The 17,664-nt window shown below is 36.0% G+C and overlaps 1 protein-coding gene across 5 annotated transcripts in view; it reads right to left on the reverse strand.

The window, feature by feature from the left end:
- Positions 1-420: 420 nt before the first annotated feature.
- LRRCC1 (leucine rich repeat and coiled-coil centrosomal protein 1) overlaps positions 421-17,664 on the reverse strand; it is a 40,215-nt gene continuing 22,971 nt past the window's right edge. For all 5 annotated transcript variants that reach the window (XM_035276661.3, XM_002759038.7, XM_008982849.5 and 2 more), the window contains 10 exons: positions 15,436-15,640; positions 14,810-14,949; positions 13,216-13,417; positions 10,186-10,371; positions 9,289-9,463; positions 7,410-7,573; positions 6,804-7,012; positions 6,576-6,713; positions 3,791-3,926; positions 421-617 (listed from right to left, as the gene is read on the reverse strand). In XM_035276661.3, coding sequence (XP_035132552.2) covers positions 495-617; positions 3,791-3,926; positions 6,576-6,713; positions 6,804-7,012; positions 7,410-7,573; positions 9,289-9,463; positions 10,186-10,371; positions 13,216-13,417; positions 14,810-14,949; positions 15,436-15,640 — 1,678 coding nt within the window. In that variant the 3' untranslated portion in view covers positions 421-494. The remainder of the gene's footprint in view (positions 618-3,790; positions 3,927-6,575; positions 6,714-6,803; positions 7,013-7,409; positions 7,574-9,288; positions 9,464-10,185; positions 10,372-13,215; positions 13,418-14,809; positions 14,950-15,435; positions 15,641-17,664) is intronic.

Raw genomic sequence — 17,664 nt, forward strand, 5'->3', positions numbered from 1 at the left:
CGGTGGTGCGTGCCTGTAATCCCAGCTACTCAGGAGGCTGAGGCAGGAGAATTGCCTGAACCCAGGAGGCGGAGGTTGCGATGAGCCGAGATCGCGCCATTGCACTCCAGCCTGGGTAACAAGAGTGAAACTCTGTCTCAAAAGAAAAAAAAATATTTTCCCTCATAGAGTCAAAATACTAATCTTTTCATTACAAATCTCTAGGCAAATGTGTAATTACCAAACAATGTATAGTACAGAAACAATAAAAATGTTGTAAGTTTAGTTATGATAGTTTTTTCTAATTGACATAATTGTCAACAATTTATTATAAAAAACCTACATATACAATTAATAAATATTTGATCAAAAGTCTTAAAAAATATATATATATTCATAATGAAACATGTAGAAAGAGACATTTCAAAGTCATAGCAGTTACTACTATTACAGTATTTAATCATTTTTACAATAGGTGTGCTGGTCAATTTCAATTAAATTCATTCTCAGAAGCATCACATATCTTGCTGAATTTCATTTAAAGCAAAAGCAAGCTGCTTAATTTTTGCTTCCATTGTTTTTTTATTCTTGCATGTTTCTTCCAAAAGTTCACGCATTTCTTCTTCAATCTGATGAATCTAAATCAACATGTAAATTTTACATTTTAATTTCTTAAAGAAAATGTATTTTTAAAATGCATTCTGAAAGAAGTCCACAATTTATTGTTACACATTTTGAAATTTGTGATATATTTAAAGATATGTCAGTAAAATGTAACTTGCTCAAATGCTAATAGGAAAAATACAGTATTTACACAGTATACAAAGTACTTTCATACATTAATATATTATCTACTAAGTTTTCATAAACTTCTTGTGCAAAAGACATGGCAATATATTTTAACTTGGCCGGGAGCGGTGGCTCATGCCTGTAATCTGAGGCGGACAAATCACCTGAGGTCAGGAGTTCGAGACCAGCCTGGACAACATGGTGAAATCCCATCTCTACTGAAAATATGAAATTAACTGGGCATGGTGGTATGCTCCTGTAAACCCAGCTGCTCAGGAGGCTGAGGCAGGAGCATCACTTGAACCCAAGAGGTGGAGGCTGCAGTAAGCCAAGATTGCGCAATTGTATTCCAGTCAGGACAAGAGCAAAACTCCGTCTCAAAAAAATACACAAACGCGTGCACGCACACACACATACACACACACTTTATTTAGAGGTTAGAAAATTTGTTTATGGTTCTACAGTTTCTATATATCACAGCTAGGACAGAATCCCAGGTTTTTGATTTAGTCTTTCTATAGTCCTATGCTGCTATCAATGCTGAGTCACAAGTTCAGTTTAAACACCAGTTCCTTACAGATTTTTAAAACTGAAATAACCTCCCTCCCCGAAGAAACCCTATCTTTAATGTAGTGCCTACTGCTTTTCTAAAAATGCTGCTGGTGGTTATAATTACCATCTTTTTGAGAGATCATTTTACCATTTATTCCTAACCTACTTCTAAGAGTCACTGTAGTTGATATTGCTAACTTCTAATTGAAATTCTTTCCTACAATATCATAACACTTCTGATGTTACCAATATGATCATCTTTTTCTGTTTACGTCATGCTACCTAACCCCTAATATAGATCTCTCAATCTCTTTTCCCTTAGAAAACTAGTATTTCTCTCAATTTAAATGATTGCCAGTATGTGATATCTCATAACCCCCGCCTGCAAACCTAATTATCATACTTAAGCTCTAGTGCTATTTCTAAAACTCTTCCCTTTGATATTACTTCAAACACTTCCCTTGTTTAAACCTTAAACTTAAGGCCGGGCGCGGTGGCTCAAGCCTGTAATCCCAGCACTTTGGGAGGCCGAGGCGGGTGGATCACGAGGTCAACAGATCGAGACCATCCTGGTCAACATGGTGAAACCCCGTCTCTACTAAAAATACAAAAAATTAGCTGGGCACGGTGGCGCGTGCCTGTAATCCCAGCTACTCAGGAGGCTGAGGCAGGAGAATTGCCTGAACCCAGGAGGCGGAGGTTGCGGTGAGCCGAGATCGCGCCATTGCACTCCAGCCTGGGTAACAAGAGCGAAACTCCGTCTCAAAAAAAAAAAAAAAAACCTTAAACTTACTTAGTATTAAAGGTAATACTTAAACCTTACTTAGTATTAACTTATTCAGTATTACCCAAAAACTTATTTAAGGTTTAAACCTTATTTAGTATTACCTGATGTACCCTTGTTAAACATCTGGTAGATGTTTAAAATTTTGAGATAGGATATCTCTATCACCCAGGCTTGAATGCAGTGGTATGATCACTGCTCACCACAGCAATCCTCCCATCTCAGCCTCCGGAGTACACAGGTCTAAGGTTTGTCCCACCATGCCAGGCTAATTAACAAATTTTTCTGTAGAGAAGATGTCTGGCTATGTTACCCAGGCTGGTCTCGAACTCCTGATCTTGAGTGACCCTCCCCGCTCAAATGCCTAAAGTGTTGGGATTACAAGTATAAGCCACCATGCCCAGCCTACATTTGGTAGTTTTGAAGAAAAACATTTGGAACATCTCTTTACATGAAACAAAAAACAAAATTTTGGACAAGTTATACTTCTTACTCATTGTGATTATTTCCAAATAATCACAATGAGATTATTTTATAATCTCTTTTTCTTTTTCTTTGCAAAGAGTCCTGAGGATAATGTAATTTAAACACACAACCTTGAGATATATATATATATATATATATATATATATATCTTTTTTTTTTTTTTTTTTGAGACAGGGTCTGGCTCTGTAGTCCAGGCTGGAGTGCAGTGCCACAATCTTGGTGCACTGAAACCTCCACCTCCTGGGCTAAAGTAATCCTGCGACCTCAGTCCCCTCAAAAAGCTGCGACTACAGGCATGTGCCACCACACCCAGCTACAGGCATGTGCCACCACAATTTTTGTATTTTTAGTAGACAGGGTTTCACCATATTGCCCATGCTCGTCTTGAATTCCTGAGCTAAAGTGATCCACCAGCCTCAGCCTCCCACAGTGCTGGGATTACAGGCTTGAGCCATCGCATCCAGCCATATAATTTCTATATCGAGTATTACTTTGCCTTTCTGTTGGTGAACTCTTTTCTAGTTGCTGATTTGTGGATCTCCAGTTTTACAGATACCTTAGTTTCTTATTACCACTTCAGAATCAGGAAAAAATAGAAATTCATAATAATCTCACCAGAAAGGTCACATAAGAATCACCTGTGGAATTAAAATATACCTGAGCCTGACTCCAGACTTAATGAGTCTCTGAGGGGAAGTTCATGAATATGTATTATTAAAATGCTTCATAGGTGCTTCTGATGTTTGCCTCTGATTGAGCATCACCCTAAACTCATGATTTTGTTAATAACATTGAGATAATAAAACTGACAGTCTTGAACCCAAATGAAGTACTCTTTGATAACTTTTTCCCATGTGGTGATAGAGTATGTTTAATATATTCGGATTCTCACCCTGCCTATGTGTAACCAAACAGACTTCTATCCAAGATTAATTGATATAAAATTTTTATACAGAGAGCAGAGAGGGTGCACACTAGAATCAAATGTACAATTTTTGTTTAGAAACTAGAATTATGTTCTACAATGAATGTAAGTACTACCAATGTTTTAGCCTGGTTTCATGATAGTTTTGGCAACATTCTTCGTATCTATTTGGTCATGAGATCATGTTGCCTTTGCTCTTCATAATTCTCAAAGATCCAATTTATTTAGCTATATTCATGTAATATACTGATTACTGTGAATTTTACTTACAGTACCTTTAAATTTGCAGAATCAATACACTTCTGCTTTTCATTTGCCAGATGTGCTATTTCAGCTTGATGAGCTTCAACAATTGCATCAACTTGTTTTTTAAAGGCATCATCCATACTATGAAGCTTTTCCATTGCATTCCTTAAAAAAACAAGAACACCAACATATACATGTGTATATGTGGTGTGAGTGTAGAGATTAGGATGTTATTTCTTCTTGGGTGGCTCACATTCATAATGGAATGGAACTCAGTATTATGAAAGCATCAAAGGGCTATTACAGGGTAACTAAAGATATAAGTAGTTCATCATCCAGCAGAATCTACTAAGTTAACAAATAGGTTGGGATTATATATCACTAATGTATCACTATATAAAAGTTTATTATACTTTCATTTTCTGAAACTTAGAGTACTCTGTTTCCCCATTTATTTTGAGTCTATGAGTATAGTTTTTATTTTATTTTATTTTTTGACAGGGTCTTGCTGTGTCAAGGATGGAGTACAGTGGCATGACCACGGCTCAAAGTGACCTCTGCCTCCTGGGTTCAAGTGATTCTCATGCCTCAGCCTCCCAAGTTGCTGAGATTACAGGCTGTACATCATCATGGCTCAGCTAATTTTTTTGTATTTTTAGTAGAGACAGGGTTTCACTATGTTGGATACGCTGGTCTCAAACTCCTGGCCTAAAGTGATCTGCCCGCCTCGGCCTCCCAAAGTGCTGGGATTACAGGTGTGAGCCACCATCTGGCTTAAGGGTACAGTTTATAAGCACCTTCACAGATGATGACTACTATCAATCTTTTTTCCCCATATGTTTTCAATGTGATACTTTGAGAATTGCAGACTACAGATGATTTAAGTTTATGAATATGTACTTGTGGTTTCCTTATGGTAATGCTTAGTGGACAAAACACATTAAATGGTATTCACAAAATTTTAGTGCTGAAAGTATACTAGAGGCAAAACACCAATTCCTTTATATAAATACAAATAATGCTATTAAAAAAGTAACATTCATTAAAAGAGCACATTTTCCGGTTTTGGTACAGCAATCAGTAATAAAAGATTAAACGTTAGGAACATGCATCAAAAGCCTTTTTAAAATTGTACCACTTAGTAGCCAATAGTGACTAGGGGCAAGTCACAAACCGAGTTTTTCAACTATAAAACAGGATAATCCTGCCTGTTCTGCCAACCTTACAGGATTACTGTTGGGTTCAAAATAACATAGAATAAACTGACCTATAAATTGTAAAACGCTACACAAGTAAAACCTGTTATTATTAACAATAATTGGCTTATTTTATTACAATTCCATTAAATTAAAAAGTATTTATACCAATCTTAGTCATAAAGGCAATTCATGTATAAAATCAAGTCTGTATTTTTATATTAATGATATAATAAATAATGCAATGGAAAAGATTCTAAAGATTGCTGGGTTTTATAGATTTTTGCTAATTATAGACTATGACTTTCTTTTAGAAACTGAAAGACTCCTAATTGCAAATTTGTTGCTGACAGGATAAAAAATTGCAACAGATTCCAAGCTAAGGTTCTTGTATTATTAGTATTTGGTCAAATGCCAAGTGGAACAGGGTCTAGCAACGGAGACGACTGTGCTATCAAACAAAACTTTCTGCAGAGCATAACAACTGTGCTATCAAACAAAACTTTCTGCAGAGCATAACAACACTTTCCCATTAGACTGAGTCAAAGCAAGAAATCAAATTCCAGGTTACATTAGAGTTGATATAATTAGAACTTATCTTTAAATGACATTTTTGGCCTATCCATAGCCATGTTATCTATAGCATTCTGTCTTGACATGACAACTAATCATTAAGCTGGGCTACTTAATTTGGAAGGTATCAACTTTATAAATTATTTTTAACAAGTCTAGTTATATTTTTTAATACAGTAAAAACTTATTTACTCTTGAGTATTTTATGGAATCCACATAACAGTGGCAGCCAGGTACACATTTTATTTCCTCTCTTTAAAATCGGCTCTCATCCTCAGCTTGTGCTGGCAATTGATATCTAAATGTCCTCTAGCCTCCTCAGGAGCCCACTGCCCCTGGTAGTCAACTGACAGACTCCTAAAATTTCACTTATAACAACTAAGATATCACTAGCTGGTTTCATTCAAACAGAGTTTAAAACTATCATAGTAATAAAAACAACTTGTTCATATAGCAATTCTTGTTTGTTTTTGAGACAAAGTTTTGTTCTCGTTGCCCAGGCTGGAGTGTAATGGTGCAATCTCAGCTCACTGTAACCTGTCCCTCCCAGGTTCAAGTGGTTCTCCTGCCTCAGGCTCCTGAGTAGCTGGGATAACAGGTGCCTGCCACCACGCCTGGCTAATTTTTTAAATTTTTAGTAGAGATGAGGTTTCACTGTGTTGGTCAGGTTGGTCTCAAACTCCTGATCTCTGGTGATCCACCCACCTTGGCCTCCCAAAGTGCTGGGATTACAGGTGTGAGCCACTGTATGCAGCTTCATGTAGCAATTCTTATGTGTCAGGCACTGTTATGAGAACTAGATAATTCATATAATCCATATCTATTCATAAATAAATACACATATATAAAAAATGTCAACCTCTTATCTAACATTTAAGGTAGATGCTACTGCTATCTTCATTTTACAGATGAAATGGAAATAAATTTCTTGGCAAATAACATTGTCCTACATCATTTTTAGCCCTCCTCTCTTTACACAGATTTCACCTATCCCACAGTGTTTACAATTAAGGAGATCTCAAATCCTTTAGAATTTAATGCTTACTTTTGTAGTTCAATACTTTTGTCTCTTTCCGCTTTAAGTTTCTTTTCCTTGTTTTCAAATTTTTCTTTCACTTCTTTTACTTGTGTTTCAAGATGACATAGAAGTTCTCCTTTATCATGCCATTTCTGATTCAGTGTACTAATATGAGAATTGGAAAAATAACTTGGGTTTATGAAATTATTAAGCCACATTTTATTTCTCAATGGGAAATACTGTACTGTATAATACCTGTAAGCTTTTCTAATTTCTTCAAGTTCTACTTCCTTTCCTTTCAACTGTTGTTTTAGTTTTTCTTTTCTTTCATTGTGCCTTTCCAACTTCTCAAGTACCTCATCCAATTGTGCGGATTTTTCGTCAAGTTGTTCTTGAGTGCACTTTTCTATTTCTGTGATCTTTTCTTGTAATCTTTTGATGTGTTCATCTTTTTCTTGTAAGCACTTCAAGAAAAAAATTGGTACTTTGTTTTTACTAACTTTAAATGCTTCATATGCTGATTAATTAGAATATTTATCCTTTAAAATAACATTTTAAACACTCAAGATTCATTTTCTTCTTACTCCTAACCCTTGATTGACACTGAGTATTTACCATTATTCCAAAGGCCATAATAAGATTCTCCATTAGATTCTTAAGTAAAGTTTATTCCAAATTAATAAACATCATGTAGAATTTTTTAAGAGCAAAGCGGCAAGTATTATAAAAAGAAATACATGATAGTCTACTCCAAATTTGACAACAGTTGGGAAACAATGAAAAACAGTGACTGGATATTTTGATCTCCAGATTTTCAAACCTGTCATTTGCTCTTTAACCAAAGTAAAATGTCAAACTTACGTCTTTTAATTTTCTAATAGTTTCAGTTTGGTCTTCTATGATTTTGCACTTTATTCTTAATGCATCACTATCACTTTCATTTGTCTTTCGCAGACATTCATTCTCTCTCGATAAACTTTCAATTTGAGCCTCCAATTTTCCACGATTTTGAGCTAGAGAAGATCCTAAGAAACAAAAATCATCAATTACATACTTTAAAACACCTTGGGGGTTTTGAATCTTATTAAATTCTAACAATCTATAATACAATAATAATAAAAATAAATAAAGAAACGTAGCTTATAATAGGGAAATACAAAGAGGAAAGGGGAAGCAAACGAGAAGGCCTCTTAAACACTTGTGGCTATTTTAAAACCTGAAACCACAAATAAAGTTGAGAACAAGTAACTCAGATATGTAATATTAATTCATGTTATGGCATTCAAACAAAAAAGAGGATATTAACAATTCCTGCAGGGAATGAACAAATAAGCAAAGCTCCATTAAGACTAAATATCCTGGTTGGGCACAGTTGCTCACACCTATAATCCTAGCACTCTGGGAGGCCTAGCTGGGTGGATCACTTGAGGTCAGGAGTTTGAAACCAGCCTGGCCAATGTGGTAATACCCTGTCTCTACTAAAAATACAAAAAAATCAGTCAGTGTGGTGGTGCATGCCTACAATCTCAGCTACTATGGGGAATGAAGCAGGAGAATTGCTTGAATGTGGGATGCAGAGTTGCAGTGCGCCAAAATTGCACCACTGCACTCTAGCCTGGGGGACAGAGTGAGACTCTATCTCAAAAAAAACCAAAAACAAAACAGTATATATCTCTTGCTTTACAGTGATACAAAAGGGAATGAGACTCAGGGCTGAGGGTTTATTGAAACCTAGTTTTCATCCATATATTTTAATTTGTACATACACAATAAATGTTGCATATATCAGAAAATGTGTATACTGTACAAATAACTTAAAATCACTGTATAAGAATTATTTTTGGCTGGGTACAGTGGCTCATACCTGTAATCCCAGCATTTTGGGAGTCTGAAGTGGGCGGATCACCTGAGGTCAGGAGTTCGAGACCAGCCTGGCCAACATAGGGAAACCCCGTCTCTGCTAAAAATATACAAATTTGCCAGGTATGGTGGCACATGCCTGTAATCCCAGCCACATGAGAGGCTGAGGCAGGAGAATTGCTTGAACCCAGAAGGCAGAGGTTGCAGTGAGCCGACATCATGCCATTGCACTCCAGCCTAGGCAACAATAGCGAAACTCTGTCTCAAAAAAACAAAATTTTTTAAAATAATATATTTAGGCCGGATGCAGTGGCTCACACCTGTAATCCCAATACTTTGGGAGGCCCAGGTAGCTGGATCACCTGAGGTCAGGAGTTCGAGAACAGCCTAGCCAACATGGAGAAACCCTGTCTCTACTAAAAATACAAAATTAGCCGGACGTGGTGGTACATGCCTGTAATCCCAGCTACTTGGGAGGCTGAGGCAGGAAAATCGCTTGAACCAAGGAGGCAGAGGTCTTGGTAAGCCGAGATTGTGCCTTTGCACTCCAGGCTGGGCAAGAAGAGCAAATCTCTCAAAACAAAACTAACAAAACAAAACAAAACCAATATATTTAGATGTTGCATTATAAAAGTACACATGGTTCAGAAAAGTAGTCAAATTATCATCAGAAAAAAATTTGAAAAAATCAGAGCCATAACTTATTCATTGGTGTAATAAACTATTTCCCATTTCCTAAGAGGTCTGCATCTCCCCTTGGGCTTGGGGTCACCTTTTTTCTGGGCAACTTTAGGCAGAGTTGGGCCTTTTTTTCTCAATACCCAGATTTGCTCATTTATAAGAATAAGCTATTTTCCCTTTGAAAATCTGAGAATTTTACCCTGTTTTGCCAGTTCATGTCCCCATACTTTTCTTTCTGTCCTTAAACCAAGTATTAGTGAATCCTTTGCTGCTAGCTCAGAAATAAGCTGGACTTTTTCATGCTTGAGAAGTTCTATTTGAATACTCTTCTCCTTGTCATCTTCAATTAAAATTTCAAGGGTGTTGATTTGATTCTGTATATTCCCCGAAAAAATAAAACAATTATTATATTAAGTGCTTGTTTGTTTTCTATTTTTTCCATCTCATAAGAAAAAATGTTATTTAAGCAAATATAAGCATTACCAAATTTTACATAGAAGTTTTAGTTTTACTAACTAAAGACAAATGTAGATCATGAAATAAACAGCCAAATTTAAGAGGACACTCCTTTAAACAATATGAATTTTATTCTAAAATTGTTAAAGAGCAACTATACCTGTAAAACTCAAAAATTTCACCAAGCATTTATATCAATAGTCTAAAAGTCATTTTCCAGAAATAAGTTATTTTGGGTAAAACAGTATTAATATTTAAAATTGAGACAACAGCCATAAAGACATTAATTTAAAGATTATTACATCTAAGTATATCTAAAACTATCAGCATCACCACCACAAAATTCATATCAGCTATCCAAGTAGTGCTTCCCAAACTTTAACCATTTGAGTATCACTTTCACAATTTTTACTGTGTCACTGTATTCCTGGCACCTATTTAATTGAACATGTTGCTTAAAATTAGTTCACCTATTTTACCTAAATGCTATCTTGATGTAAGCAATATAATCTGTGAAATCACGAGTTTAATTTCTTTAGTTTTTGTTCTTATATGCAATATATGATAAGTATCATTTAAAAGTTCCTTTAGTGTACTTCCTAAAATTGTCACAATCCACTTGAGAAAATCAAAGTCTTACCTGTAAATTTGCTGCTGTTTCTTGTTTCAATTTAGAAACTTCTGCGAGTTTTGTTTTTTGTTCCTTCACCATACAGGTCAAATCTTTAATTAAAGAGGAAGACTCATTTTCTTTTCGTTGAGCCCAAATAAGAGCATGTTTGCTCTTTGCTAACTCAGTTGCAACATTTTCAAAACCATCTTTAACCTATATTTCAAAATTGTGTTATAAATAGCAGTTCTCCAAATAATTAGAAAATATTTGCTTCTGGAAATAGTTTACATCTTTCTTAGAATCACAGTTTTAGCAAAAGAATAAAATTTAAAGATAATCTGTTTCAATCTGCTAATTTCCAGATGATGAAACAGAGACCCAGGATGATTATTTTGTATTTGCCTAAAGTGATCCAGGGAATTAGTGTCAAATCTAAAGCCAGAACTCATTTGTTTGAGCTGGGCATGTGGCTCATGCTTGTAATCCCAGCACTTTGGGAGGCCAAAGAGGGCAGATCACTTGAGGTTAGGAATTTCAGACCAGCCTGGCCAAAATAGTAACACCCCATCTCCACCAAAAATACAAAAATTAGCCAGTTGTGATGGTGAGTGCCTGTAATCCCAGCTACTTGGGAGGCTGAGGCAGAAGAACCGCTTGAACCTGGGAGGCAGAGGTTGCTGTGAGCTGAGATCGCGCCACTGCACTCCAGCCTGGGCAGCCAGATATTGTTCTAGGCACTGAAATGCTTCAGTGAGTATACAGATTAAAATTTGCTTTTATAAAGTTTAAATTCTAGGTGGCAGGAACTGACAATATAACAACAAGCATAATAAATTATATATCGTGTTAGATGATATAATATGCTTGGGTAAAAAGTTTGTGAAGTTGGGAGATGTGGGTTCAATTTTAACAGGCGTAATCACCGAGAAGGTAACAATGGAGCAATGACTGGAAAGAAGTAAGGAATGGAGCCATGCGAATGTGTGGGAAAGGGGTGTTCTAAGCAGGAATGTGCCTGATATGCTGGAGGAGTAGGAAGAAGGGTGACATCGCTGGGGCATAAATAAAGGGGAGGGTAATAGGAGATGAAATCAGAGGGCTAGATTGTGAAGTATTTTGATCACTACTCTGAATAAAATGGAGGGAAAATGGAAGTCCTTGAGGAGAGGAGTCATATTATTAAACATATATTTTAAAAGAACATTCTCCCTGCTGTGTTTGGGATAAACAGAGGTGGGTAGGGGAAGGATGGAGGCAGGAAGATTACCTTGAAAGCTCTTCATATAATACAAGATAATGTGACATACCAGAATGGCTGTGTTAGAGGTGGTAAGAAATGGTCACATGTATATTTTTAAAATAATGATGACAGAATCTCTTGAGGTACTAAAAATGTAGTGTCAGAGAAAGAGTAATCAACAATGACTTTGTTTTTGGCCTAAGCACCTAGAAGGATGGAGTTGTCTTTAACTGGGATGGGAAAAATGTCAGAGTAGAAGGTTTGCGAGAAAAATCAGCAGTTAAGTAGAATATGTCAAACAGGTAGTTAGACACAGAAGTTAGGAATTCATGCAAAATGTCTAGGCTGGGGATATAATGATGCTGGAGTTTACCAAGAGAATGAATGTTTATAAAAAAACAAAAGGAATTTAAGGGCTGAAAACTTGGGCATTGCAATAATGAGGTTGTGGAGAAAGTAAGAGAAACTAACAAAAAGAGACTGAAAAGTGACATAACGGAAAGCCCAGAAAACCAAGAAATGCATTGTGCTGGAAACCAACCAAACAAAGAGTATGGAAGAGGAAAAAGCTATTGACCCTGTCTATTGCTGTACCTAGGTCAAATCAGATGATGATAAATTTGATGATTTTCATAGTGTAGACAATGCAGGTGGCTTTGATAGAGCAATGCTAGCACAGTAATAGCGAGAGAAGCCTGATGAGAGCAGGTTGGAGAGAAGCAGAGAAATCAAAGACAGCAAACGCACAATTTTGAGATGTTCTATTGCAAATGGAAGGAGAGAAATAATGTAGTCAAAGGAAGAAATGGAATGAGTTTTCTTAAGATGAGAGAAATCAAAGCATATTTGTATGCTGAAGGGAATGAACCAATATAAAGGGAAAAATTACAGATGTATGAGAGCAAGAGAGAAGACTTACTGAAGCCGTATCTTAGAGTAGGCAGGAGGAAATGGGATCTAGTGCACATCAGGTGGGACTGGTCTGAGGAGCACAATTATTCCTCTATAGCAGGGGTTACCAAACTTTTTCTAGAAAGTGCCAGAACCTGTTAGGCTATACAGGCCAGGCCATATAAACTCTGTTGAAAGTACTCATCTACAGTCGGGCATGGTGGCTCATGCCTGTAATCCCAGCACATTAGGAGGCTGAGGAGGGTGGATGACCTGAGGTCAGCAGTTGAGACCAATTTAACCAATAAATATAGTGAAACCCTGTCTCTACTAAAAATACAAAAATTAACTGGGCATAGTGGCGTGTGACTATAGTCCCAGCTACTCAGGAGGCTGAGATATAAGAATTGCTTGAATCCAGGAGGCGAAAGTTGCAGTGAGCTGAGATCATGCCACTGCATTGCACTCCAACCTGGGCAACAGACTCCATCTCAAAAAAAAAGAAAGTACTCAACTATGCTTTTGTAATACAAAAGCAGCCATAGATAATATGTAAAAAATAAGCACGGCTCTGTTTCGATAAAGCTTTACTTAAAAAAAAAAAAAAAAGGCAGTGGGCCATATTTGGCCTGGGGGCTTCAGTTTTGCCAATCCCTGCTCTATAGTAATAGGAGGGAATTCAGGTTCTTTGATTCCTATTCCAATGCTCTCTTGACTTCAACATTATAATCTTACTTAGTTTTTGCAAGAGCAATAAAGAGTAGTTATTATTTATTTGAGGAAACTAAGGTCTCTAAGAATTTATATATTTTACTTAACATTATAAAGCCAACGTTTAACACTGCTATGTTTCTAAAACAAAGTCCTTTCATCAAACCATATCTTATTGATTCTGTTTCAATAAAGAGCTGGGTGCCAATTCTTACATCTTGAAATCTTCTGGCTTCAACAGTTAAAGCAACACGGAATTCATTTTCTAAGTCCATATACTGCTGGTTTAACACATCAATTTTCTCTTGGTATTCATTTATCACTTGCTCATGCTTTTTATCTTCTTTGGCCATTTCTTTAGCTAAGGCATCCTGGAACTCAGTATCAGTAACAAATTTCCTTGTTTCAAGTTCTTTCCTGGAGTAAAAAACACATAAAAATCAAAGGATGATACTTGCTTGAAAAGAAACATTTTAAAGGTCTTTACATAGTTCTTAACATTCTATATTCACTACTGTTAATTCAGTATCAGCCTCTCACTTTCAAACACAGTAACTGGGCATAGATAGGTACAAATAATATGAGTTTTATTTGATTGTGCATTTAATAGTGATGGGGATAAGAGAAGTATGTCAAATCTTAACTTCATAAGATAGTTCAGGATCATTCTAAGGCTTCAGAAATTCTTCAGGTACATTTACATAAGATGCTTCACTGTATCTACTACTTTGGCTGAGTCTTTGACTTGCAATAAATATAGTCTGATTAGCACTGGTGATTCGTTAATAGAAAAAGTCAGTTAAAGTGTAAAGTTATTTACAAATCTTTTGATAGAGGGCCACTTTTTAATTTAAATGTGAGTTCGTTCTTTACAGTTCCCCACTACTTTTCTTGCATTACTTGAACCCATAATGTGAAACCCATTATTTCCAGATTTTGGTTTATTTAAACTGGAATGAAAACTTAAAAGACATCTGTAAAGGAAACTAAGTGCAAAATTCTAGATTTTTGTGATTATTTTCCCTCTATCTTTTATAGTTGTCTCTTCTATACGTGATGACCATTTTCCCCAGAGCACCAAAATTTATGCATTAAAGTTTATGTAGGTACAAAAGAAAACAGATTTGGGAATAAATACAATTAACATATGACAATCATACAATTCTACTGGTTGAACAGTATGTAGATAACAGAAATAGATAAGCTGAAAATCTTCAAATTACTACGGCTTCTACAGAGCAAGAGTTGACAAACTAAAGCCCATCAGCCAAATATGACCTGTTGCCTTTTTCTTTGTAAATAAACTTTTATTGGAATACAGCCATGGTGTTCATTTATATATTATCTATGGCCACTTTTGTGCTACAAAGGCAAAGTTAGGTATGGCCTGTAAAGCCTGAAATATTTTCTGTGACCCTTTACAGAAAAAGTTCATTGACCCCCTCTTTCAGAGGAATAAAGAATACTGATTAATTAATTTACTAATTAATTAACTTGGAGGCCAATTACAAATTTTCTCTCTATATAAAGACCAACTTTTAGCTGGGTTTGGAGAAATAAAAAATAAGCCATACTGTTATAAACCTATACCTCAAATACTGATAACAAAGTTACCTATTTGTTTTTTAGCTAGTAGTTCTTGCTATAGGGCTGATGCTAATGTACATCTAAATATAGCATTTTCACCAACGAATTCTGTCAGACTTCACCAATACTCAGTCACTATCTTTAAATACTGGTGGTGAGAACCAGTAGCTTTCTTTCTCTATTTTTAAATGCCAATACATTCTTGATACATTTTTCATTTACCTGTGCTCCTGCTCTTTCAATGCAAGAAGTTCATGAAGTTGTTGCACTTGTTCCCTTTCTTGATGAAGGGAAGTTCTAAGTAAGTATATTTCTTTATCGGCAGCTGAAGCTTTGAGTTCTACCTCTTGGATCAGTTTTATCTGAGTAAAATACACACAACTACAGTATTTAGATAATAATCTCCCCTGCTATTTTAATGTCAGTTCTATAAGTCCCTTTTAAATGACAAAATCTGGTGACTAAGTTGATTTTCAAAATTTAATAAATTAATGATGTTATGGTCACACAAAGTACAGCCTTGGAAAGAACAAATACAGTAGCACTAACTATTGCTTATTTGCATCACAGATTTTAATGATAAAAGCCTTTTTAAAAGCCAGCTCTCTCAGAATAAAAGCCTAATTACCTGCGACATCTCCATCAACTTTTCTTTTTAATTGCTTTGTGTTAAGTGCTAGTAGCCTTAATTTAATTCAACAGGCTACGTGACTGTTAAATTAACAGCAATTTAATTTTTGCATACAGCCTCACATCTTTTAGGTTACTAAGTGGTATAATTTGTTTCAAGACAGAATCTATGGATTTGTGTTAATCTACGCCATGGATACATTAAAATACAGAATTACCTGTGCCACCTGCTGCTGCCTTTTTTGTCTCTCCATTTCTTCTAATGTTTTTTCCAGGGTTCCTAGGTGTTTAAGATGATCCTCTTGTTGATCTTTTGCTTTCATTAGTTCAATAGTCAGTTTTTTAATTTCATTTTGAAGTTTGTGAACCATAACTTCGAGTTGTCCTTTGGAATTTCTCTCTTTAAAAATAATTTCCTTTAGCCTAAAGCAGAAGTTATATGTGGTGTTAAGTATATGACACATATAAAAATGATAAAATTGTAGGAAGTGTTAAAATTTAGAGAAGCTCTGAAGTATGTTTCAAACTCTAATTACAGTTAAAACTGGCAGAAGAATAGTGTGTCTTTCCCCTACTCCTGAACCTAACATTATGCTCAAAAGGAAAATATTTCATAAAAACTACTATTCAACAGCAGAACTTTACGAAACAATTTGTCTTAGGCATTGTCCTAGATATGGATTTAAAGGCAAGCAGGTGAATAAGATGAACAAGATGGAGTCTTCTCTGCTTTCAAGGAACCCAGCATCTCACAGAGGGAAGAGACATGATATATTTATAAGGTGGTGTAACAGATAATGCTAAATAAACAGCAACCTATAAGTCAATTTTGACTTCTTGTATCTAACCCAAACACTCAGTATTCCTCCCAGCTTTGTACTGGTCAGAATCCTTTTATTACAACTGAAAACTCTTAGTTTAAATAAAAAGAGAGTATTTACTGACCCACATAAGCAAACATAGAGAAAGATGGGGTGGCACTATCTTGAGGGACCACTGAAACCAAGAACATAACACCATCCTAGGGTCTGGCTTCAAAAGCAGACTCTAGGAAATCAGATATAGACAGTCTTGATGGTGTCATGTAAGCATCTTTAGTTTGGGATAAGGGTACAGGAGGGGACTACAAACATCTCTGGGATCATATTCTAATAGCTCTGAACCAAACAGAAAGACTATCTTTCTCTAACTCAACTTCGAATGAGTCCTAGACAAGTCTCTGATTAGTCCAGTTGGATTCATATGTCCACTCCAAGAACCAATCACTGTGGCCACAAGCTACAGCATTATGTTTACCCAGCTTAGGTCAAGTGCTCACCCCTTAACCAAATACTACAGAGAGGTGGTTGAGGTGACAGAGTATAAGTCTATTGTTTGCAAAAGGGATACTGACAAAGACAGAGCCTCATGAAGAAACTACTGAGCCAGGCAGCCAACCCAAAGTAATTTCCAAGAAATACTTAAAAAAAAATCCATTAACTTCTACACTATGGTCATTTTTCCAGTTCTTGTACTTATCACCTTCCGTCTTGACTTCAGTAAGAGTACTCTTCAAACTGGTCTTCCTTTGTTCATGTTCTCAACTCCTGTTTGGTATGCTATACGAAAGAGAGAGAGACTGCATGTGGGTAGGGGGCAGGGAAGCCACAGAGAAGCAGAAATGGAGCAGTCATCTAAGCAACAGATAAAAGCCTAAAGAAAGGTAACAGTTTGGGATACAGAGGAAACAGTTCAACATCTTTTAAAATGATATCAATATCAATTGATGAATAAAGACAGCATTAAAGACGATAATCAATATCAACTGGATTTGGGATATGAGAAGCAAGAAAAAGATTCCATGATTTCTATAGTTTTGATGACTGAATGGATGCTGGATAGGCACCATTTACTAGGGCAAGAAATATGTAATAAAGAAGAAGAATGAGCCCACCTGAGGCCATGCTGATCTTAAGAAACTATGAGGAATACAGGCAAGGCATTTTTAGTAGATAATTAGAGGAACAGATCTGGCCATCAAGGAGGTCTGGATAATAAAGACACCATAGTAGATAGACTCATTTTTTGAAATAGCATATACTCATCGCATGGTGCCTACATGCCAGACCCTGTATTACGGATACAGAGTCCCTACCAAGGCACATACGGGAGTAGGAACATTGGTAAGGATCTAATCACAAACAAATGTGGGCGGGTGGGGGATAGATAAAAGAGAATCAGAAAAGATAGATTTTTCATAAGAAAAACGGATATATAACTTGGGAAACACAGGCACAACAATAGGTTAAGTAAGAAGAAAGGTGAAGTGTGCCTAAAGTCTTTCAGTTTAAATGGACTTTTGCTAGCAGCCCTAGGCACAGCTTCCTATTAATATCCCACTCAATACCTAGAATACAGAATAAAGTAAAAATTCATACACATACAACTGAAAAAAAAAAGATAACAGA

Source organism: Callithrix jacchus, chromosome 16 (genome assembly GCF_049354715.1).
Source record: "Callithrix jacchus isolate 240 chromosome 16, calJac240_pri, whole genome shotgun sequence".
Lineage (NCBI taxonomy): Eukaryota > Metazoa > Chordata > Mammalia > Primates > Cebidae > Callithrix > Callithrix jacchus.